This window comes from Egretta garzetta, unplaced genomic scaffold (assembly GCF_000687185.1).
Source record: "Egretta garzetta isolate BGI_Z169 unplaced genomic scaffold, ASM68718v1 scaffold271, whole genome shotgun sequence".
NCBI classification, from domain to species: Eukaryota; Metazoa; Chordata; class Aves; order Pelecaniformes; family Ardeidae; genus Egretta; species Egretta garzetta.
In genome coordinates this window covers 6,019,328-6,045,090 of record NW_009258669.1, presented here as the reverse complement: position 1 = coordinate 6,045,090, position 25,763 = coordinate 6,019,328, and the positions used below count along the sequence as shown (strand labels likewise).

Here is a 25,763-nt window from a genome sequence, read left to right as displayed (position 1 = left end):
TTGGGCTCCCCCGCCTACATCTCGTGAGTGTCGCGACTTTTGCCCCTCTTACCACGGCGGCTGCGTGTGTTACCCCCGGGGAGGAGAATGCGGTCGGGGAATCGCAGCCCTGCGCTGGCGCACGGTCTGTCACGGTGGCATTCCGGGACCGCGCTGCAAAATGTTTGTCCCTCCCGCCCGCCCCTCTCCCTTAGCATGCACAGGCGCAAGGTGCTCAGTGAAGAACCAGGTTTCTTCCGTCTGGCAAGCGCTCCGAAATAAATTACAGATGGGAGATGCTGGGTAATTGCCACACTTGAAAACCAGTTCCTGCAGCATGTTCCGTTTCGGCTTTTGGGTTCCCAGCTTTGTCACCTTCAGCGAGGAGCTGGATCGCCGTGTCATACCTGCTGCTAGTAACTGGAGAGAGAACCGCTGCTGTGACGGTATTTGCTAAAACTCACACTGGTATTTTTAGTTGAGGGCACTCCGTGGTGTGCAGGAGGGCACTGGTGCGGTGCCGCCCTGTGTTTGATACGAAGCGCTAGGCAGTGTAATGGGCCAGAGGCAGAGATGCATAAAGGAGTGCTGTCTGCTCCAAAACCGCCTAGCTGTTGAGAAGGTGGAAAGGAAGATGCTGTAGCTCCTCTTGGATGTAAAAGGCTTGAAAAGATTTACTTTTTCTAAGGAAGGCCTCCTGAAATGTTTTGTTTCTAAGGATATCTGGTATCTTTCATGGGCATTGTGTTGTTAATAGAACAAAATGGATTTCCTGTTACATAAGACCACAGTGGAGTATGTTCCAAAAGACTTCAGAAATGGATGAAATAAAACCTTCTGTGTAGCCTAGTAAGTTCGTAAAATGGAAGTCCTTCCCAGCTATACTGCTCGAAACACAGTGCTTGCCTTTTACATAACGCCGTTTAGATACAGTCAGCAACTTTTAAAAATACATTCTCTGTAATTAGCTCCTGGGCAGTACAAAATAGGTTCCTTCTCTTCGTTTTTTTCAGAAATGTGGGAGATTGACTTGGTTTTAGACTCTCTTGAAACATCTTATGGTTGTGATGCTTAAGACCAAGCAACACTTTTCTAAATGCAGTTTCCAGTGAGCACTAATTTAGGAGTTCATAGGCCAAGAACTCTGGAGAAACTTAGATTTTATTTTCTGTAAGGCAATTTTTAGTGAAAAGATTAGTTAAAAGGTATTTTTTTCGTTAAAATCCAAAAGCAAAAATATCAGCCAACAAAGCTTCAAAACCTTAAAATAGTTGTGTAGGAATTATGTAATATTTTGTGTCTGACTTAGGTCACTTTTCAACTTACATAATTACTTTCTAAAACCCTTTTTAAAACTGGTTTGGGATTATATTTTAAATCTGCCATTATGCAACTATGGTGAATAAATTGATAGTAAAAGCTCTTAGAACTGTGGAGGCAAGACTAGCAAATCAAATATGAATAATGCGGTTTTATCGTTCCAATTTTTTTTATTCCAAATCTGGAAAATTAATTTTTTAAAATATTTTTGTAGTGTGTCTACCCTTTTTCATGTTGGAAGGTGGCTTTAAATGTATCTGAATGTGAAAAGTTACCTCCTGGATGTTAGCACCATGCAGTGTTTTGTTTGGGGGGTTGGGGTTGGTTTTTTTCAGTAACGGATGCATATGCCAGTGGTCCTTGGCTACAAGTTTTACATAAACAAAAAAATGTGTTGAATAACATGCACATGAATCCAATGCCAGTTCTGTTTTTTCCAATTCATGCTCAGTTAATGCTTTCCCTTTAGCTGTGTTTTTAATGCTGAAACATTTTTTAGGAGAAAATCATAATTTTGGGTGAAAATCTAATTTAAAATGCCTGTGATGTTGCTGCATGCCAGTGTCTTTCAGTGGCAGCCTGCAGACAGGTTCCAGCTCATGAAGCAGCCTGCTGGCAGGACAGGTGGGCCCCATCCCCTGCCCTTCCCTTTCTTCCTAACTGCAGAGCTGGTGTGTAGCATTTTCTCACACGCGTTTCTCGGCCTGCGAGCTTGCAGAGCCAGCAGTGAGGGTGCAGAGGAGACATGGGAGGACATGCTCTAGTGCACATGTTTCCATGGTCTCCTTCAGTTTCCCCTTTTTTGGGAGTGGGGTGTATGAACTCAGGATAGGCGGTATTGCCCCGGCTAGCCGGTACAGTGTTACGGAATCAGTCTGACAGCAACACATCAGGGCATCTGTCCTATCTCCTGGGATGGCTTTCAGTCTGGAGTCACACATGGGCTGCCTGACCATGCAAAAGAGCAAGAATCCTCTTCAGTGATTACCTTTCTTCCACAATCTGGCTTTCTTTTTGACTTGGTGCTACTAGGCTCCTGTCCGTATCTACTTAATGCAGGGCTAAACTGTGAAAAGATAAAGCTGGTTTACTGGAGTGATTCCTACTTTCGTTTTTGCTGCTCTGGATCCTGTACTGCAGTCAGGGTACTGCTGAGTGCTGTCCCCTGTGATCAAAAAACATGAAGACCCAAAGCATAAAGAACACTAGCCAGGGTGGCTGGTTTGTTCCTCTCCTGTTCGGTCTGTCCTCCTTGAAAAGACAGCTGAAGAGCCTGCTTTATGAACTAACAGTAGTGAGACTTGCTTCCTAGCATTGAGCACAAAACAGTTTTCGGCTGTTCATCAGCTGCAAATACCCTCAAATGGCTTTTCCTCTAAAAGCTGTGGTTTCTGGAAGAGGTCAGGAGCCCGAAGTGGAACATACTGTGCAGGGCGTTAGTTTGGTGTTTATGCAGGTGTTTCAACAACAGATCCAAGCCTGAAATGTCTCAGAAAGGTACTGAAAAAGAAAAAAACTTGCCGCCTTCTATTGTGAAGTAGATCAGTGTATCATTTCTGCATTGTCAGTGACTGAATTGTTCAAAGTGAGAAACAACAAAGTACTGGGTCAGGCTTCTGTTCAGCAGAAAAGGTAGTCATGAAGGAGTGGGACAGATGTCTGTGTTCTGCAAGGGAAATCACCTCCTGTCCTTCCAGCTGTTTAACATGGCAGATAGGCTACCGAGTGAGTGACCCATTGGGCATGTTCCAAATCTGTTTTGTTAGGATTTAAGTTCTGTGTTACCTTGGCCATGGTTGGTCATTACTGTTCGTCTCTGTGCTTGCCTGAAAGAAAATACATTGGAAAAAAAACAAACCCAGAGAAGGATGCTCAGCTCAGATTTTGGTCTGTTCATGCATGAAACCAGGACAGTTTTACGGATATGCAGGTATCTGCCTGTCAGGTCTTGCATAATTCTGTAGTTTATTTTCTTTCGTTTGCATCATTCTCTGTACTCACTGTCAGTGTGTGCCATGCAGCAGGTGTGAATTTCAGTGGAGACGTGCTGGAGGTTGTAGCCGCTGGGTTAGACCTAGCAGATGGGGTGTGCCTGGCCGTTGGTGTGAAGTGGTGCGGCTGCAGCTGCGCTGCTGCCTGCTGTCACATTGCTGTGGTACTGGCCTGGGCCACGGCTCAAAGCCAACGCAAGGGGAGGGGGAAACTCCCTGGTCAATGCCTGCTGCGATTTCAGGCAGGCACAGCTGTTTCTCTTCTCCTTCCCCCGTGTTCATGTTCGCCTTCAGCTTCAGCTTTGTCCCTGCTCCTGCGGGGGGGTTGGACTAGATGACCTCTAGGGGTCCCTTCCAACCCAAAACATTCTATGATTCTATGATTCTAAGTCTTTAGTGGGTTTTATACACGGGGGAGTTCCTTTTCTAGAGATACAAAATCTTCCCCAAAATCCAAGTTTTCTATGCCATGTCACCAGCAAGGGCCCACCCAAGGCTCTTAACGTAAACAAAATTAAGCAGTAGTTTTACAAGTAAACGTTATCTGGCTGTTTCCAGTAAGTCAGACAATCTGGATTAAAGTTCATCGTAAAGCCCTAGTCTTATTCCCTAAAGTTCTCTTAAATGCTATGTGATGAAATATGATAATTAAGTTGAAATGTAATAGTTGGTTGCAGGCTTTTGTGTTTGCAGTAGACCAGCTTTGGAAAGTTCACCACAGATGATAGAAGCAACTTTTTATACTTCTAGTGAGCTGTAATTGCACAAGTCAATATTCAGACTAGTAGATGGAAGAAGTGAGTGTTGGCAGTATATAAAAAACGTTGCCAGTATTTTCACTGCTTCTCTAAATTTTCCAGACCTAGCCTGTTTAAATGTAGCTCCACCCATAGCCAGTGGTGGTTAACTGCCTCAAAAAAATTGGAGAGTGCAAGCAGGAAGGGAGCCTTTGATGACTAAGAAATGCATGCAAAGGGTTGGAAATTTCAGAAGTGCTGTTATATTTGGTTTAAAAATTCCAAAGATGAAAATATCTTTGGGCAGTAAAATGTCTGAACTTATTACTGGTGTCTTCAAGGGAAAAAAGCAATGTAGTATAATCATGCCTCTCTACTTTGGCTAAGTTTATGCTGTTACTTCAGTTTAGCTGGTTTTACTATGCAGGTGCTGCATTTTACAAACAGGAAACAATCTAGATTGATTGTAGAGAAGTATAAACACACAATTCAAGTCTTAGTTTGAATATTGCCATAGCTTGTTGATTCTGTCTCCTAGTTCCTTTGCCTCTTCCAAACCTCTAAAACAGCAACACTGCTTTTCTTTGGTCACAGTTGTTTAGAAAATGTAAAATTGTTCCTGTATTTGTTGAGAGCGAGGGTGGCAAATACGCTCTCTCTTAACAGGTTCTGAGGGAGCATTCTTACTTTTTTCCTTCATGGAATACACTGCATCATATGCTGCTGTTCGGAAGTAATGCTCTGCTGCTGGTTCATGGAAGTGATTTGAGAGAGCCGGTGTATCTAAACAGGTTGATAATGCCCAGTATAATATAAGCAGAAAGTTTCCAAATCCGTCTGCACTTACACTGTTTCCTTTCACAGCTGATACTCTTTTCATGGGGCTTCAGACTAAAATATACACTAAAAGTGTATTTTGACATTTTTGTATTTGTTCTGCTAAATCAATTCCTCCAAACATATTTGCTTTTTGTCTTTTAGGTTTTAGAGTGCCATGTTTAAAATAAAAGCCATCTTATCTGTTGGTTGGACAAATGATGTGCTTTCCTTTCTAGTGATAGCAAGTGGTTAGATGCAAGAGAGCCTAATATTATGGTAACTGAAGGAAAATTTTAGTTTATTTTCAGTATCTTTAATTTAGCTTAAGAAGATAAAGGACTTTCGTACACAGATCATCCACAGTCTGAATTAAACGCATTGAAAGATTTCCAGTTTATAATTGATATAGATACAGTTTTTAGGGAGTGCAGATATGTTTGAGGCATAAACCAGGGCGTTTTGCCAGACCTCCTTGGTCAAGATATACTGCAGTACTGCAGCTTGCATGCGCTCCTCTCTCTTACAGTATGGACCTCTAGCAGCGTGGCTGATGTAGGCCTGCAGAGGTTAAAGGTATAATTAGACTTACATCAGTGAGGTTTGTAGGAATATATTTTTAAACTACCCTTCCTCCTGGTGAGTCACCATGCTTTTTAACATTTAATGTGTAGTATTGCCAATCCTAAAGGCAGAAAAAGTGAGCTGGAATCAAAAAGTGAGATTAAAAAAATTTGGATTGTCATTAGTTGCTTTTCTTGTTTTCCTGTTTGTTTTGTTGTGGTGATGTACTGTAGTTACATTTTAAAAGTCTGTCTTCACAGCTGTGAGATTTATCTGACACAGGAGATCTGGCAAGATCTTGATGTCCCAAAAGGAAGGAAGCCTACTTGTCACTATGCATACAATAAGCAAGGTACACAATTTTTAGATGAGGATAATAAGGCTGTCTTTGGCTGTTAGGAAAGAAATGCAACTTTCATGTGACGGTCTGGGAACACTAGATAAAACTTAAGGTTTTTTTAAAAAGAAAAATTACAAAATTTTGTTGCTACACAGCTTAGTAACCAGCACTGTACTCATAAAGGAAATTCTTCAGGTCTCTGCAAACCAGCCGCATCACAAAAGTTAGTCCTCAGCCTAAAACTTGAATCCCTTTCCCACTCCCTGATGAGTCAATTTTTTAACTGCATTTGATAATTAAAACTGTAGGATGTTTGTTTCTAGTTCAAAAACTGCTTACACAAACGATTACTTCGAAACAGCAACATTTTACCAAGTGAGACAAGTCTGAAAATGCTGCAACATTTCATGCTTCACTGTACATTTGGATAAATTAAAGCCATGTTACAATTCTTTTGCCAATATTGCAGTAAACAGAACTGAAAGCAGTAGTAGAGCTATAACAAAATTATCCTTGAAAAACAGTCTCTGCAGTGCAGCGTAGATTGACAGGAAAATGCAACTTCTGTTCTTTCTGTGTTGTTGTAAGCATGTAGCAGGGGCCCAGTTCTTCCCCATTTCATTACAACAGTACTGTTTGATCTCTGTGCCTACACCCTAAATGGTAACAGCTGTGGAGAGGCAACCAAAGCATGTGAAATGTTTTTTTCGCTCTAACAAACTGGCTGTCACATGTAGAGAAGCGTTGTGTTGTGGATCCTTAGCCACTGGCTTCCTCTGGCGGGATGCAGCACGTCTTCACAGGTAAAATGTGGCTTTTCCCAAAGCTCCCTAACTGCACGCCACTTCTCTTTCTTGTCAATACCTTCAGGAAAGACAACCTGAAAGACTTCTGTAATATCAGCTGGGATTAGACATTTCCAAAACGGGGCTTTTGGACTCTAGCAGGCAGTGTAGCAGTACTAGTCTAACTGCTAATGTGGACAAGTGTGGCCAATAGTGAAGCTGGTAAAGCTTAGCCGGAGACTGCATACTCAGGTGAAGGCCGCAGTGACTTTCCTTGCCTGTGTTAAGGGTGGAATTGGAGGAAAACCCCCCTTCCAGAGAGAGTTCGTGGATGGCTTCTCTGGGAGCACGGTGCTGAAGCCTGCTGGAGCTCCTGCTGCACTGCACAACCCACATCACCTGGCCTGTGTGGCAGAAAAAAGCAGTAACCGAATGCTTTGGCAGGCTGGGTTGAGGCACTGACGCATGTTAATCCCAGCAAAAAGAGCCTGCATGTGTGTGGGTGTGTGTTTCGGGGAGGGTGGTTTTAATCTGAGTCAGAACTGGGGAGTTGACTCATCATGTTGCCCTACAAATACTTGTTCCGGAAGACAGCAGGCCAAGAATGAGCAGAGAGTAATGAAATGAGAGGACTGCTACTTTTTTTCCGCAGGAATCTAGCTTTGTGCTGAGTTAACATGTAGTCTGTTGGACTCACCTCACTGGTAGCGAAATGGCATGTGCTCCTTTTGTTGCTTTAGTCTCCATTTCCTTTGAAGAAACAAAGGTAAACCCCTTTCTACTATTGTCCTGTTGTTTGCTGTTACCTTCTAATAACTGGAAGAGGGTAGTTTTGAATTAAATATACAGAAGAAATTCCTGACTATGAGGGTGGTGAAGCACGGGAACAGGTTGCCCAGAGAGGTGGTAGATGCTCCATGCCTGGAAGTGTTCAAGGCCAGGTTGGATGGGGCTCTGAGCACCTTGATCTCATGGAAAGTGTCCCTGCCCATAGCAGGGACTAGATGATCTTTAAGGTCCCTTCCAACCCAGACTATTCCATGATTCTATGAATATTTGTCCTGCACAGACAGTGAGCCTTCCTTGCTGTTCTTCATGAATTGGTCTGCTGCCGCTTTCTGGATACCCAAATTTTTGTGAGAGGCGAGATGGTAGACTTAGACTGCTAGCAGTTGTGCAAGTGCATTTGGCAGGAGGATGTTTTCAGTATCTGCAAATGCATGGCTCTGCACTTGGAGTCAGTAAGGAGGAAGAAAGATGGAAGACACCATGCTTTTAACTGATGGATGAAAATGCAGAATACGAAATGATAAAACAAATACAAATATGCAGGTACTTGTTTCACTGAAATGATGATGCCAGATGTCATGGAGGCAGCCTGCCAAGATGAGTCTGAAATGAGGCTGACAGGGTGGCAGCAAACTGAGGAAGTCCATGGTGCAGTGGAGTGCTGGTTGCACAGGGGCGTCTGGATAGATAGCTAGAATTAAATTGGTTTTGAATCACCACAACATGGTGTAAAGAGTTGCGGCAGACCAGTAAGTATAAGCTCTAGAAGTATAGGTAATTTCGGGGGGCGGGGTTAAGTTAGGCAGGAAAAAAAAGAGTAATGCTTGGCCAAGAGGGTCACAAATATGTCTGCCTACCCATTTAGTGTAGCACTGATTAGAAAACTGAAGGAAGGGTGAAAAAATGGTCGTCTTCCCTAACTACAGCATGAGCCCTCGGCTTAACAGAGGCTCGTCTTTTGTCTTAAACTTGTATCTTTATACAATATACCTTACATAGTGCACCTTGTAAATTGCAAGGACTTGAGTGATCACTTCATGTGAGACTACAGCAATAAAATTTGGCATTTCTTTCTTGATTTCTGGCTTCCACGTATTATTAGCTGGACTCAGCAAAGAAAAAAAAAAACAAACCATAACTGCTGTACTTAAAATATGCTTATTCTGCAAGTACCGTCTGTGTGAATTAACTAACAATGGTTTGTTATGCCAGAGCTAATTCAGGGGTGTGTAAAAGTCTCTCCTTGGAAAAAAAGCTGATTTTTTGTTTAAATGAGTCAGATGCTTTAAGTGAAAGAACTCAGCTTGACAGCTTACTAAAATTAGTGATCCATGTCTGTTACTATCAGGTAACAGGATAAAGTAACCACACTTGATTTAGAGTTCAATTTGACTGATTCTAGGATGCACACAGTCAAAATTGAGCTGGTACTCTGATGCTGTAGCTGCGTAGCTGGTATGAGCTCTGGGCTGCTGGAGACTAGGGCAACCTCCGCACTTCCCTGTTGGCATCACCAGCTAGCAGGTTATCAAGGAACAAATCTGGCTAAAAATGAAGTTTTTACTGGATCCCCATCTGTCTGCTGTCATGGTTTAACTCGGCTGGCAACTAAGCACCACGCAGCTGCTCGCTTACTCCCCCCTCCCTCAGTGGGATGGGGGAGAGAATCAGGAAACTAAAAAAAAAGGTAAGAGCTGTGGGCTGAGATAGACAGTTTAATAAGAGAAAAAAGAATAATAATAGTAATAATGAGAATGGTAAGAGAATATACAGAATATACAAAACAAATGATGCACATATGAATATTTGTCCTGCACAGACAGTGAGCCTTCCTTGCTGTTCTTCATGAATTGGTCTGCTGCCGCTTTCTGGATACCCAAATTTTTGTGAGAGGGGAGATGGTAGACTTAGACTGCTAGCAGTTGTGCAAGTGCATTTGGCAGGAGGATGTTTTCAGTATCTGCAAATGCATGGCTCTGCACTTGGAGTCAGTAAGGAGGAAGAAAGATGGAAGACACCATGCTTTTAACTGATGGATGAAAATGCAGAATACGAAATGATAAAACAAATACAAATATGCAGGTACTTGTTTCACTGAAATGATGATGCCAGATGTCATGGAGGCAGCCTGCCAAGATGAGTCTGAAATGAGGCTGACAGGGTGGCAGCAAACTGAGGAAGTCCATGGTGCAGTGGAGTGCTGGTTGCACAGGGGCGTCTGGATAGATAGCTAGAATTAAATTGGTTTTGAATCACCACAACATGGTGTAAAGAGTTGCGGCAGACCAGTAAGTATAAGCTCTAGAAGTATAGGTAATTTCGGGGGGCGGGGTTAAGTTAGGCAGGAAAAAAAAGAGTAATGCTTGGCCAAGAGGGTCACAAATATGTCTGCCTACCCATTTAGTGTAGCACTGATTAGAAAACTGAAGGAAGGGTGAAAAAATGGTCGTCTTCCCTAACTACAGCATGAGCCCTCGGCTTAACAGAGGCTCGTCTTTTGTCTTAAACTTGTATCTTTATACAATATACCTTACATAGTGCACCTTGTAAATTGCAAGGACTTGAGTGATCACTTCATGTGAGACTACAGCAATAAAATTTGGCATTTCTTTCTTGATTTCTGGCTTCCACGTATTATTAGCTGGACTCAGCAAAGAAAAAAAAAAACAAACCATAACTGCTGTACTTAAAATATGCTTATTCTGCAAGTACCGTCTGTGTGAATTAACTAACAATGGTTTGTTATGCCAGAGCTAATTCAGGGGTGTGTAAAAGTCTCTCCTTGGAAAAAAAGCTGATTTTTTGTTTAAATGAGTCAGATGCTTTAAGTGAAAGAACTCAGCTTGACAGCTTACTAAAATTAGTGATCCATGTCTGTTACTATCAGGTAACAGGATAAAGTAACCACACTTGATTTAGAGTTCAATTTGACTGATTCTAGGATGCACACAGTCAAAATTGAGCTGGTACTCTGATGCTGTAGCTGCGTAGCTGGTATGAGCTCTGGGCTGCTGGAGACTAGGGCAACCTCCGCACTTCCCTGTTGGCATCACCAGCTAGCAGGTTATCAAGGAACAAATCTGGCTAAAAATGAAGTTTTTACTGGATCCCCATCTGTCTGCTGTCATGGTTTAACTCGGCTGGCAACTAAGCACCACGCAGCTGCTCGCTTACTCCCCCCTCCCTCAGTGGGATGGGGGAGAGAATCAGGAAACTAAAAAAAAAGGTAAGAGCTGTGGGCTGAGATAGACAGTTTAATAAGAGAAAAAAGAATAATAATAGTAATAATGAGAATGGTGGTCAGTTTGGGTTAGCTGTCCTGGCTGTGCTCCCTCCCAGCTTGTTATGCACCTGGCCGAGCAGGAGAAGCTCAAAAAGTCCTTGAGTAGTCTGAGCACTACTTGGCAACAACTAAAAACATCAGTGTGTTATCAACATTATTCTGGCACTAAATCCAAAATGCAGCACTATGCTAGCTACTATGAAGAAAATTACCTATCCCAGGCGAAACCAGGACACTGCACAATTTGCAGTGCTGGCCCAATGGCAAGCCATTTTCACTGCTGGACAGGTATCTGTTTTTGAAAGAACTGAGCTGTGGTGTTTACCATCCAGTCTACTGGAAGCTATTCCTAGTGACTCTGCAGAACTACTGTAAATAGTTGTTTGAGGCTTTATTTGAAGTCCTCTACAGTTAGTGTGTAAGCACCATATAAAATCCTTTGTGATCTGTAATTACTACAGATAGCTAACATGGAATTTGGTCATATAGTATTAGAAAAAACTTAGAAAAACCTGACAGTATTTTTTTTATTACAGGCTTTGGATGCTCCTTCTTTTGTTAGGAAATCTTACTGTTATGTGCCAGTGAGACTGACTGACTTGCTCTTGCAATGTATAAATAACTGGTAGTAGAAGGCTGTCCTTAAGTTGGCTTTACTACTCTTGACCTGTATCTTTCACTTACTGATGGAGATTGCATTCTGAGTGTCACACTGATTGATTCATGACTTAACATGGGGAAGAATAAAATGTTTTTGACTTGAAGTAACACATATGATGTATCTCCTAAGGTTAATTGTGCGGAGTTGTTACAGAATAACTTGTAAGAATAAGTCTGATTTGGGTGGGATGCACACATGGAAAAACTGTATAGTGATAAATGGACAAAAAACTCACCTGTTTAGATAATCTACATAATTTACTGTACTTGTTCTTGGGTAAGGAGTATTTTCTGTGACTTACTACTGAAATAGTGTATAAGTAGCAAAGGATGGAGATAACTTTTGTCCTTTTATTAAACAGGGACATGTTAGACCATGGATTTCCACTGGCAGTCTCAGCCATATTTCCCATTCAGAAGCAGAATATTTATAGAATACATGCCTTTCCTTGACTTCAGTTAAGACTGTCATTCACTGACGGCCCTGCTATCTCCTGCTTTTTCCTTCCTTCCCCACCACTAAGCGGGATGGGGGCTGGAGTCCTTGGGAACAGATGCAGTTTGTGCCATTCCTTCAACGTGGGTGTGGCTGTTTCTTAGTGGGTGCGGTAGGGTTCTACAACCTGAGCTCGTCCCATGGTGCCTACCTAGATCAGACCATCATCGGAGGGGAAATGTGCTGTTTCCTACAGCCTGCAAGAAAACACCACACATAGATTTAATGCTGCGTATCAGCTGGTTAAATCAGATGGGGTTTTGACTACTTACAGTACTGCTGCAGGTGACTGACCGTGAAAGTGTCTTGTTTACGTATTCCTTTTTGAGACATCACCTTAAGGAGCTATAGCAGCAGATGGTGAATGTTCAAAGGGAGCACATCCATGGCACTGCATTTAGGAACTCTCAAAGGCCATCCATTTTTACAGGAGAGAAGATAATAGAGCATGCCTCATTAACACAGTGTTGTGCCATCTGCCCTTTGCCACAACATTGGAGATTCCAAGCTTTTTCATGAAGACTGGTTTTCATGATTACTAAGATGACTTTAATAATGTTAAAAAAAAAATTAAACAGTGCTTCCTTAAATCCACGGATGGCTTCAGACGATGACTGGAAAACAGCAAGACTGTTAGTGGTTTCACCACAAGTGTTCTCGCATATACCAAGCTAGTATGCTTATTGTGGTAAAATCAGCCTTCCCCTGTGTGCCTCTAATGAAGAAGTTGTCATCAGAACCAGAGAAATTCATGCGATGAACCCTTACAGCAAGTTTTCCTTGATACTGAGGAGCTTTGCACTTGGTTCCTTTCTCTCCTCCATTTATTCAGAACTGTAACTTCCCTACTAGCCACTTGCACTTTTTCTTTCCTTGCAGTTTTACACCTTGGAAACAGATCGGTAGCCCTCTCCCTTACCTCCCGTGGTGTTTGGGTTTGTTGTTTTTTTTTGTAGGGCCCTCTCACCCAGCGGTATTAGAAGAATACCGGAGAGGTGGGGACGTATTAAAAGTGTGGTTTATAGTGGGAGGGCAGGAGCAGCTGAAGTTGGCACTGCCTTTGAGCAGACTGCCAGGACTGCCGTTCCCTAACGCCGTGTTGTTAGTGACAGCAGTAAGCAGACCTGCGCCTGTCCACCTGTGGAAAACCTGTTCCTCCAGTTGTGCTGATGCAGCACCTCAGTAACAGCGCCTTCTGCATGATGGGGTATGGCAGGGGCTGTTGCTCTTCCCATTGCAGGACCCTGCTGGCCAGCCACAAACTTTAATGGAAACAATGCATAAATCAAGTATCAGGTCCTCGTATTGCATTTCAAAGTAATTCAATCCAGTAGCTACGCCAGTTCTCTCCGCGTGTGGTGGGTTTGCTGGTGCTTTTGCTAAAACTTAAGGCATGTCACAGGATTGATTTTTTTTAAATTTGTTTGTTTGTTTTTGTTCAATTTACGGAACTAGGAAGTGACAGAGTCCAAAGGGTTTCTCAATTGACAAACCAGGAAATGTACTCACAGCCAGCCATCTGTCTGGTTTCTATTACATAAATCTCCCAAACTCTCAATCTTTTTTAGGGACTAAAAGAAAACTTTACACCTCTGATATGTCTCACAGATGGTCCTTCAGCAACAATATAGCTGATGTTGAATGAATAATTTATAAAAGAATTAAAATGAAATTCATTAAACTGAGTCTACAGATAATAGTCCTATGGCATGAGTAGAGAGGGCAAATGCTTTTTAATACTCTTAAACTTGACATTATCAGGCTTACAGTTGCTAGCGTTTCCTTCTAAAACTTCTTACAGTGCTAATCTGGAACTCGGTGAGTCCAGAATCTCCACTTCACTACTTTTACTAAAGAAAGCACATATGTGTCTTTCTTTCAGCTTCCTATTTTTGGAACTATATAGACTTGGACTGCATTCTCCTAGCAGTTGGAGAACAAAACCACAGTTAACCATTATGCAGGAAGCCCAAGGCTTTACTAGAGGTTGCTCTACTCTGTTCTTAATACCGAAGTCTACATCAGAATTTGCAGGTCCTGTAGGAATGGATTTATCGAGCAAAACAATTGGTGATGCAGATGCATAGTCCTCACTGTACAGGGTGGGGGGTACTGGATCTCCTCTGCTTCTACAGACCAAGTGCTTGTTAGTAGAGCAAATCTTATGGTTTACCTTTTCAAAGAGGAAACTTGTGCATGTACATTATGAGTAAAGATATTTGAGATTCACTTCAAAATCTGGAATTGGATTTAAATTTTTTATGTAGATGCTGCTTGCACCAGGAGGTGCTGATCTGTTATGATCCCAGTAGGAAAGGCATTCACATTCTGTAAAGCTTCATTGAAAATGCTATTTATTAGAGCTAGCACTATAAAGAAACAGAGAACAGTATTGACAATTTTATATCCCTGCAGATGCTGGGAATACCAAATTGTGCAGCACTGAATGGGCCTCCGATCCACACATAGCATGCTGTGCAGACCGCATCTGTAGACAAGGTTTTGATAATTTAAGATACTGTAGGATTTTTCTTTGAGGACTCTATTTATCATTCCTTTTTTTTTTTTCCTGCTGTCAGAGAGGGAAGATGTTTGCTGTTAGATACAGGCAAGGCCATGCCAGTGATGTAACCACTGCTACCCCATGGGAGCTGCCTGTGGTGTCCTCTGTTTCAGCGAGCTGGCTGCGTTTACCCTGTGACCAGGAAGTTCATGCAGCACAGCACAGGCCTGAAAGCCAGGCTGTATGTGCAGCAACAGGCCTGGGCTCACTCGGGTTCACTGTTACATGGATCACTAATGCTTCAATGTACAGTAGTCTTCTGGTCAGGATTACCACAATGCATCCAGAACTGAAACTGGCCAGAGATTATCCCCTCTCTTCCCTGTCCCATGAACTGTATCATCAACAAGGTCAGGATGCTCACGTTTTTTGTTTGAGTTTTTTGTAATCACAGAGCTAGAAATAACTTGCGTTATCTTTTCTTTTTGAAGTCTGACGTGTAGGGAAAAGCTCTGCTGTTCAGAGATCTCGGGCACATTGTCTGTATGATAGGTACTACTTGGTTCTCTTCTCTAGAGCATACAGAGTAATTAAAGTATGAGGATCCACACGTAGCAATAAATCCAAGTCATAAAAACTTTGCCATTATAGATGAGACTGATGCTACTGATCTGCTCACTTGTTTTGTTTTACTTACAGAATCAAGGCCATTGAAAGTCCCAACAAAGATGATGACACTCAGTGGCTGACTTACTGGGTTGTGTATGGCATTTTCAGCATAGTGGAGTTCTTCTCTGATATCTTTCTGTCCTGGTTCCCTTTCTACTACATGCTAAAGGTATGTTAGTTCGTGTGTCCCCTCTCCTAAAATGAGACCTTTGATATAACTGATTTAATGTCTTCAGGAATGGATAGATGACAACAGATTCCCTTGGAATCATTCCTGGGTCGCACCTTATTTTTAGATGCTGGTTGCATGTAATTTAGCACTACGAAAGTGATCTTTTTACAGCTGATGGTTTTGTGAGGCAAGAAGGGAAGTTGGGACAGTGGCAGGGAAAAGTCTGCCATGTTTGAGGAAAAAAGAGATGGAGTAGTTGTACCACGGAAAAACAGTTCTTTGTCTTGGTGCTCAGGTAAATTTGGGCAAAATGACAGCACATGGTAGACCTTATGTAGTGGCTCTATATTTGCTTTAAGTGCATTAGCAAAAGTGGAGAGTAAAAATCACAAAGGCAGCAAAAGAAAGTACTTACACCTGGGCTACTGGGAGCAAAGAAGGAAATTGCAACATAAGAAGAGTCTGAATCATAGAGACTTAATTTTTAATTAAGCCTACATCCCTGAAAGGGCAGATATCAGAGGCGCTTGTTGCTAATATGCATTTGTTAGTGTGGTTTGACTACCAACAATGATTTGCTTAGTGTGTTTCAAGCTTTGTTTGTCAACTAAAGTGTGAGTGTATTGTCAATCAACTTTAACATGTTAAATTATTACAGGAGACAGCCCATTACCATGTATGCTGTTGGGTAGAAGACACTCTAGCTTGCTGAAGTGTCAGTTGTTTAGCTTAAAGAACTGTTAACCTATTTTCTCTTTCAATGGGTTGTCCTATTCCTTCTCTTTTGCTTTGTTAGCCTAGTTTAGCCCCACCAAAGTTCTTGAAGGGATTTGCTTGCCAGCTATTGTGGTGGGGTCATATAAAATTTTAACGGTAAGATCTGATGTTGCCAAATGCTTTTTTCAGGAAATGCCACATTTTAAAGACAAAAATTGACTTGGGCAGGTCTGTTACATTTCTGCATTGTTCCGTTTAAATCTTTAACAGGCATCAATTGTGCAACAGTTTGGATGCTTAATTCCCTAGCTCCCTAAGGAAAAGCACTTGTTTGAACTACCGCTTCAAACTAAAAATATTTGGGTCTATCTCACAAAATTAATTCTCCCATGCCCCTTCATTTTTTTCCCCTTCATTTTTTTCCCTGAATCAAAAATGAAAATATGTTTTCCATTTTAAATTAATGGTTTTGAAGAGTTTTCAAGAAGAATCTGCTAATTTTGAAGTTTAGCATGGGTAATACATATGTGAAAGTTTTACACTTCTAATATATTAAGACCCAAGCCAAATAGCAATCAAAGTGCAATTTCATCTGAGGTGACTAGGATCCAAAAGGATTGCTTATGGCACTGGAAGAATCTGTTCTTAACCACTTATGCAGTTATTGCACATCCCCAACTTCACCTTACAGTTTAGCACGATTATGACTTCACCCAGTGACGTATACTTGCAGTTCTGAATTCCTAACTGTATTTTCAGAGCTTCTTTTTTAACTTCTTGGTGGTAAAAGATGTGGCAATGATTTCTTCATGCCAGCACTCTCTGAAGAGTATGCAATTGAAATTCAGGTCGACCTAGCAAATGCAGATCAACCACAGATGGCTCTGATAAGGCTGTATCAGAAGCGCTCTGTTTATATGCAGTGGTGGCATCAACAGAAAGAAAAGTACTTTCCTCAGTTCAGCAAAAGCAAACAGAGGGAAGCATTTGTGGTAAATGCACAGTTTTCTACAATAGCTGCTGAAGGGACAAAGAAGTAAAGTATTTACTCTCAGTAGTGGGTAGTAGGAGAGGTTTACTTTTGTGATACAAAGGCAGACAGAAGGTGTTGGCTGAGAATCAGAAAGCATTGCTGACTGGGTGGCAGGATGGAAGTTACCCCATGTGGGGGAAAAAGAGGAAGCAGGCAGCTTCCAACTTTCAGTCCATCCACAACTAAAACCTCTTGTACTTTGTGATGTCGTCATGTCTCTTCTATGATGTTATGAAGTAGAAGCCCAGCTATGTCATTCATGCAAATGTCAAGCTCGCCTTCATTTTCCAAATATGCTAAATGTGCATATTCACATGTATTTGATACAGTTTATAGCTTCCACTCCAGAGTTTTAGCTGCTCAGTATTTCTATGCAACTTGATGTGCAGGGCTTGAGACACTGATCATAGCTGCTCCTGTATTCCCCTAAATCCAGAACCCAGGCTCTGTCACCTCAAAGACTTCAGCGTACTAGGGCTTTTTACAGGTGGAAGAAAGGCACGTTCAAGAACTCCTTTGCATATGTTACAATATTTGCATATACTTTTGTTCTCCAGTTGAAAACTGTTTTGAGATTTCTTGGGTTTTGTGGGGTTTTTTTGGAATGCCTACTTTCTGTCAATCTACTTTTTTTTTTCTTAAGCACAGGGTATGCGTGCAACTCATGATTTCATGTGTATGTGGTCTGCTTTTCAATACTTCTGTTAATTGTTTAAAGATTTCTTTGGCATTCAGGTATTAAAATATTGTAGCCAGTGAAAGTAGCAGAGGTTATTATCCTAGGAGTATTCTTGGTAGTGGGAAAGAGAGGGGACTCCTGACTCTACTAACAGTTCTGTCTTGAAATATTAGAATATTATTTCTGAACAGAATGCCTAGCAGACATGTACACTGGGTGCATTCTGCAAACTGCTGCTACGGGCACTTGGTCAAATGAGAGGAGGAGTTATTGTGAGTGTAGCAACGTGCCAAATGTGGCAGTCTGGCTCTGCTTCAAGATAGACATCCCCTCCTCTTGCCCATGCACCCCATGCAATTAATTACTGACTTACTGAAGAGCTACTTCACTACCATTAAAATGAACACCTTGTTTTAATGACTGAAGTTGTTCTAGTAGGCATGTGTTCATATTTGTGGTCATGTGGGGCATGTCTTGGATTTTGATAGTCTTCTGTCTGTAGAAGCTTGGAACTGGCCACAGGCAGGCTTGCTGTGTTTCTCAGCTGCAGTCACTTCCTCTGCTGTAGTGGCAAACCCAGCTGTGTTCAGTTTTGTGCTGCCAGGGCAAGAACAGCTGCTGGCACCAGATCCAAGTGGGTTAGACCCAGCTCAGGTGTCGGCCTAAGGAAGTCACTATATTGCACAAATTCCATTACCTCCTCTGGCTGGTCTGGAGGGTCACAAAGAATATAGTTTTGGTTTTTTTTTTCCTGTTAACAATTTTACCATTCTAAGTTTTCTGGACCTTTTTACAAACCGCTTTATTTTTAATAGTCTATGTTAATTCAGTTTCACAAGAGACAAGGGAAGTTAGCAGTCTGACGTTCTCAAGCTTTGAAAAGACTGAGATTTGAAACTTTGGTATGTGTCCTGTAGAAAATGAAATGTACTGAAACAGGTATTTATATACAAAAGTTACCGGTATTTGAGAACAAATCTGTAACTGTAAAAGATTTCGGGGTGGTTTTTTTTTTTCCTTCACTAGACTGGGACAAACCTGTAATATTAAAATGAGTATTTTTTTCCTTAGGCAAGAAAAGAGAAATTTCTGTTTCTTTTAGTTTCAGAGGAAGTTGGACTTAATGCTGAGGGATTTCCTAAAACGAAGGAGAACTGAGTAATGTTTTTGTATATTGGGACAAGTAAAATAACTGTCAGTAATCGGCCAGGTATTCTTTAACAGGAAATAAAATAAATAGACTTCTGGGCTTTTAATGAAAGATGACAACATGAGATAGTACCATTTGTTCTTTCTTTTATATTAAGTTCCAGATAATAGAAACTTTTGAAAATTCCATCACTTTTTGCCTTTATTTTCTCTGACCGTGCTTAATGATACTCATCAGTTGCTACTTACTGGTGCCAAATTTTATTGCATGTTGAATTCTTTCTTTCAATTCATTGAAATGTTCTTGCTAGGCATTCTCACTGGTGGACACTTTACTTTGAAAAAACTTTTGTTGTCTTCTGGGCAAACACTCCTTTAATTCATTCTGTTCTGACACCACGATCAAATAGTTTAAAGAAGAAAGCTTAAAGCTTACCTAAAAGGATGCTAAATTGGTTTGGCAAAATCTTCTGTAGAAGGCAGTTGTTACCCCAGGAATCAGTGACCTTTTTCAGAGAGACAGACTGTCAGGACACCTCTCTGGCTCCAGATATGTCATAACTGATTTTCTCTAGGGCAAGTGGAATGAGAAGTGAATTTAAAGAAAAAAAGGAGTAGCAATCTCCTCGAAAAACTTGTTTTCTTCAACTGATGTGCGTCAGGAAGATGAGTTTTACTGTGATGTGCACTGCAGTGAAGACAAAACCAAAATCTTAACAGCTGTAAAGAGCAGAACCTGCAGAACATTGTCTCAATATCCCTTACCTGAGGAAGAATGAAGGGGAGATATTCCAAAATATTTGGAAGGCTTGCCTGAAAAAGACCATGTGGTTTTCATAATTGAAGAGGGATTTTATTATCTTTTTTCTTCCTTTTTTTTTTTTTGTTAAATCAGAACCACTCTTTTAAAATAACCTCTCTTGACTTAGATCACCTTGTAAATGGTCAAATTGTTACTTAGGAGTTTCTTATGTAATACCAGAACAAATACTTGGAAGTGGTTCTGTTGTTGCAGTTTTACAGTGGGAAATCAAAAGTCTGAGAGGAAAGAGAGGAGGCAGAAAATCCAGTTGAGACACAGTGGAATTCTGAAAGGAGACTGTGATCAAACTGGTTTATAGAAAATGCTTTTGCACTATGCAGTGTACTGGAAATGTAAATAAGTATGAAACTGTGCTTATATTTTTTAAAGAACTTTCAGAAGCTCTAGCACATGCATTGAAACATCTCTTCAGCTGCTCTAGATACTGCTGTGAAAACTGGAAAACTTCAGAAATCCAAGCCATTTAAATAAGTGCTACTGTATTTAAATGCAGACTTTTAAAGTTGCTTATGGTTTTGTTGTATTTTAAATTATTTGTTTGATTCTTTGTGCCTAACTTAGCTAATTGTGTGGTGAGGTTTTTTTTCAGGAGGAAGAGTTGAGTTTCTGTTGTTGTGTTTTCTCCTTCTCTCCCTCCCAGAAATGTGTGGAAATCCTCAAACATTTAATCCTGCCTAATCAAAACAAAGCTTTTTTTGGCTGAGGCTGGGGTGGTTTTCTTTTGCGTTGTAAGAAAAGCTGGTCTGTGAAAAGCTCTTCTGCCTTTGTTTTTTGGAGAGACTTTTGACATGGAATAATATCGTACTATTTGTCTCTGGAAAGAACTGTACAAGTGCTGAGAAAATTTGCTTAATTTCACTGCAGTCTTATCCTGTAGAATCTTTTTATAGATACTTCAGAGCTCAAGAAAATTTAGTTATGCCACCTCACGTCCCTTAAATGTTTTGATCTTGTTTTGTATAGCTATCTTCGGATTGTGTATGACGGTGGAACTGAAGCCAAATAAAGGTGCTTCAGTAGTAAAGGCAGATATTTGTAATACATGTAATAGCTGTCTTTCCAATCCCCTTTGTAAGATGCAGAAATATTACCCCTTCAGTCAGGCCTGTGCCAGAAAGACTAATGTTTTGCCTAACTGGGATTTATACTTTTACCTTTAATAAAAATGGAAGTAAACACAATCTTGATATGTCTGTTACCAGGTTAGATGTATTGCTAGAGCCCTCCTCCTTTATCCTATCAGTATCCATGAAATTATCCCAATATGAAGATTCACTGTCTGTAACAACACTGATGCACATACTTACTGGACTGTAACCGTACAAAACAAAGGGGATGATGTACTGTTTTAAATATGCTCAGGTCTGTGGCAGTGTTAGGAAGGCATGCTAGACCTTGTCTCCTACCCATTTCTTCTACTTATGCAGATGTTCATGTTCCTTGTAGTGTGGCTTCCTGTTGTGGTGTATGGCTCCAAGTCCCTCTAATGGGGCAGAATTTCTCTATCGTCGAATTATCAAGCCTTTCTTCCTGAAGCATGAAGCTCAGCTCGACAGTGTTGTAAAAGACCTGAAAGACAAGGCTGCAGAGACTGCCGACACCATCACTAAAGAAGGTGAGGAAAAGACCATTCACTAGTCACATCAAGTAGGAGGAATTCCCCTGGGCAACTCTAATAATTACAGTTAATGTCATTTTGGGGAGGGAGGGGAGAATTGTAAGAGGACTACGTAAATTACAGCGGAGAAGTTCAATTTGGGTGAAGACGCCAGGAAGAGAGGATTGCAGTGGATCTTACTTTCTAGGAGTGCAGTTATGCTAGAATGAGTGCAAGCTGTGAGTGGAAGAAATGGCTGATTAGTTTGTGTGTCTTTCCACCGTACGTATCGCTATAAACACTCTCTCCAGGGACAGGTCCAAACATCCTCACAAGACACATTCCATAAATAGTTACTTTTTCAGTGTATTCTTGTATCTCCTAAAATACCATTTCAAATACCTGGTAGTATAGAAGGGCTGCCAATTCTGTAGTAAAGCAAATCCTTTAACTCCAGTAAACAGCACCATGTGAAATGAAGTTTTCCCGTCTATAAGTATTTGTACTTTTCCTTCCACTGGAGATCAAATGATTCCAAGCCCACCCTTAAAGAAACTAGTTGGGTTTTTATTTGGTTAGAATAAATTTTATTACAGCCTGTAGATTGCTTAATTTTTGCTTTTATTTCCTTGCATTCTACAGTGGACTCCCGTACTCTAAAATGCTTGATGATAGTTTTATGAATAAGAGAAGGAAATCTATTAAGTAGCTAAAATAAAGGTTTATTTAAATTTCCTTTGAAAGGAAATTTACTTATATTTCAAAGTCTCCTTTCCCTCAAGCAATGCACGGAGTCTCATTTCCTTTAACCAACTTAAGCAGTTTTCCTGTCAGTATTTAAGTGATCTGCCTTTCTCAACTACGCTGGGAAATTTTGCTGCATGACCCTTCCTGAATCATTATTGTTAGACAGGTATCTTAAATAACGTTCTTCCAAGTTGCATATGGGATTTTTCTATCCTTATTCCATCACTTACTCTTTCTTTTTCCTATTTTTACATACAAAAATTTCCACATACATATATTTTTTAAGAAATCATGCACCACATATGCATGTACACACATGGGCACACATTAGCGTTATTCCAGCCCTGTTTCATCAGCTTGGTAGTAGATTTCTTGCTGTAAACCTCTATGTCCTAAACACTTTGAACAGCTTCATAGTTGTAAGTCGGTCTGTGCTGTTTATTTTGCTGCTCCTCTCTTACGGTTTATTTTTTTTAAATCTTCATATGATCAGGTATATCGCTATATGTGTGTGTACAAAAGCTATGATTTCCTTTTGTGATGTTTCTTTTGTGACCTAAAAGGAAAATTTATTTTTTTTTATGCAGCTCAAGAACAATTGAATAAGCCACCTAGTCTGTAGGGCTGTAAGATTAAACTTGCTTTTATTTTACTGCAGCCAAGAAAGCAACAGTGAACCTACTGGGTGAAGAAAAGAAGAGCACTTAAACTGTTAACTGGATAAAGTTTCCCTACCACCTCCTTTATGAAGCTTGATGTTACTGGGAACTGTGGTATAATTTTAATAATACTGCCTTGGAAACATTTTGATATACTAAAGGAATGTGTTGCAAGTTTGCTTACTACTTTGATGTGTCTGTATAGAAAGTCACATTTTTATTTAAAAGCAATGCAGTGGGCAGCATCTGAAGCTTAATGAAAATATTTTATTCATCTTCATGCAGAAGAAGTCTTTCAGTAATCTCTTTCTGCAGTAACATAAATAAAAAGCATATATCCCATAGGCTCTGCACTTTAGTTGTCTCATTGTATATGTAATTACTCTTAATGCTTTGGCTGTGGTGCGTCTGGTAACATGAAGCGATTGTGTAAGGAAAATACTAGTCTGAACAGATCTTCTTGAATGTACAGGGAATTACTGTGAGAGGCGGCATAACGGATGTATTCCCCACTAGTAAAGTTGTAGATGATGAAATTACATGTTCCAGGTACCTGATGGTAGAGATCATTCACTGTTGCATGTGTCATTGCATCACAGTATTTGGTACAGTGTGTGTATTCGTAATAGATACTAAATACAGGAAAGAGTAACTTCGTTCAAGTGATCAAGCTTATACTAGCTTGAAGTAACTTGCCAGAAACGGATGCGTTAAATTGCACAAGATTAGCACAAGATCACTGAAGTACAGCAAGTTGCCTCTTCTTGCTAAATAAAGTTGTCATCTAGAGTTGTTAGTCGCGTGCCTTTTAAGATCACACGCAAAAGCACAAACCACCTTTCGCTAAGGAGTGGCAATTGCAACCATTACAAACACTTCTTCCTAAAGTCCTGTTGCAGTGCTTACTGCCTTGGGTGTCAGTCCCTAGAACTACATCATTCATGGGGTGGACCACAACCTCCCATGAGCTTTTTCTGCTCATAGAAATCCGCATCTCTTCTGACTGCTAGGAACAGCTCTGCACAAGCACTGAAACTTCCAAATAGAGATGCTGTTGTCGTTACCTGATCTATTCCTGACCAATCTGTAAGAATGCAGCCAAAGTCATTAAGAGCATAAAGGCTTTTTTGCAACCAGTGAAAAGAATATATATATTTTTTTTTTTTTAAGATCTGAATGTCTATTTAATTTTTCACACCACAGTATTTTCAGCAAATTCAGCATGAATTACTGAAATCTCCCCTTTCTCACCGCGCTGACGTTTCTTTAAAGCCCACAGTAATGCTATGACAGTTCTTAACTTGCAGAACGCGCGGAGGGTAAGCTTAAGCTTTTGATACAAAAAAAAGTGATTTGAATTGAAGAATGTGGAGCAGAAAAGATTTGATCTTAAAATAGACTTCTGAAGGCCTTTGGCTTTCCGCAACAAGTTGGTATATAAACCATTCATTGTAAATTTTCAGACGCAAGAACTGCAAAAGAAGGAAGCACACAGTGCAACTCAGCAGGTCTGTTTTGAGAGCGATGTATTGTAAGAAGAGATGTAAAAGTGTCCTAAGCAAAAGCATTTTAAGCTGGAAAACACCACGGCCCTTAGGGCTGGTAACTTGGGTAGGGAAGCGTGAGACCCACTGCATGTTGGTTTCTGTCGGGCACATGCAGTTTGTGGTTCGGAGGACAGGGTGTAAAATACCACAGCTAATCATTCCGTGGCAACTTTTGAGTGGGTGAGCTGAAGGGGATAAAGTTTACAGCAAAGTTGCAGGTGTAAGCGATGAAAAAGTGTGAGGTGACTCACCACTCACACAGTTTAAGTTCTTGTCCTGCCTTCCTCTGTCTTGCACCCGCTGAACTTTGCTGTAAGCCGTGCTGCATCCTAGCGCCATGCTCTAAACACTGTCAGCCGTGTATATGGCAGGCATGCAGCCAGTATAATTTTGCTTCACCGCTTGGAAGAGCAAGTAATAAATAAATAAAGATACTTAGTAGTCTGTTTGATTTAGGTACAATGTACTGCGTAAGTTACTTCTCTCAAGGCTGCTGATAAATCTCAGACTTCCCAAGCCTAATGAGGTCTGTAGTAGAGGCAGAACTTATTTTTAATTTCTCATTCTACTCCACAGTTCTTCCACTGTTATTAATGGGGATAAAAGATTTTCTAGGTGAGTGTGAAAACACTCCCTTCTATCTCTCTTGGAACTTAACAGCTAGGCTTTAAATCAACTTCTTGTCTTTACAACTTGGTGTTTATTGACCAGCAGCTAAATTCAGTGCTCTGTTAGTCAGGTTTCTACTAGACCTGGAACTACCATCTGTTTGTTAACAGAGCTTGATCTTGCCGTTTGCCTTGATGAACGTAGAAGTGACTGAATTTCTGCAGCAAGTTGTCTTTTCCTGCAAGTGACTCCACTGGGTAAAGTCTTCTTCACCACATCTGTGTGCAAATGTTACACGCATCTACTCTGTGTCTGTGCTGAAGTTGTAATGTGCGAAATAAAACCAGATTCAAATAAAAAGAGATTCTTACAGGACTGGTGTGATGCCTCTGTGTTTCTTAAGTACCCTATACAACACTGAAAGTGCGATTACTTTAAGAAGGCAGAAGGTTTTTACAGGATATTCACTGTTTTTTTTTACCCAAACTTCATTACTGTGGAACTAGTAGAAACCTTTCTAAAAGCCTGAGGGACGTACTTCTGCTTCCTGGCTGGATCTCGGGGTGCAACCGAGCTGCAGTAGCGCATCAGGCCTTAGCCAGGGGGGTGCAATACAGATCTGTGCTCGGCAGCGAGCGCGCGAGCGGCTGCCTACGCAGTGCAGCTCAGCTGTCCAGGCATCATAGCCCTGCTTACCTAAGGAACTGTCGAGGTTTAGTGCTCTTTAGGAACATACAGAGGGAAGATGATAAACCACAGGGGTGTCAAAGTTTTTTCCTCGCCCATGCATTTTCTAGTGTTCTGTAAGTGACCTAAATAAATAATCCTGCATAACTACTGGCAGGTGCAGCGGGGGTCACACTTACCATTCTTTCTGCTACCGCTGTCAGCAGGACATTCCTTCTGCTTTATCCTACATGTTTCCAAATTCAGCAAAAAGGGAAAAAAAAGTTGAGAAAAACATTTTAAACCCCCCCCCCCAAACCCACAATAATAACATTACCACTAGTGATACAAAAATGAAGCCAAATTCTTCAAAGCAAGAGAGTTAACAAAGAATAAAAAATTCTTGCAAGTCGTGGGAGATGTGACTAATATT

General features: G+C 40.9%; 1 protein-coding gene across 1 annotated transcript; it reads left to right on the top strand.

The window, feature by feature from the left end:
- Positions 1 to 25,019, top strand: REEP5 (receptor accessory protein 5; the record flags this gene model as incomplete). Its single annotated transcript, XM_035888459.1, has 4 exons — positions 1 to 23; positions 14,963 to 15,101; positions 20,952 to 21,120; positions 22,508 to 25,019. Coding segments are annotated over 4 exons (381 nt in total), but the record flags the coding sequence as incomplete, so codon positions are not given.
- Between the last annotated feature and the right edge of the window lie 744 nt (positions 25,020 to 25,763).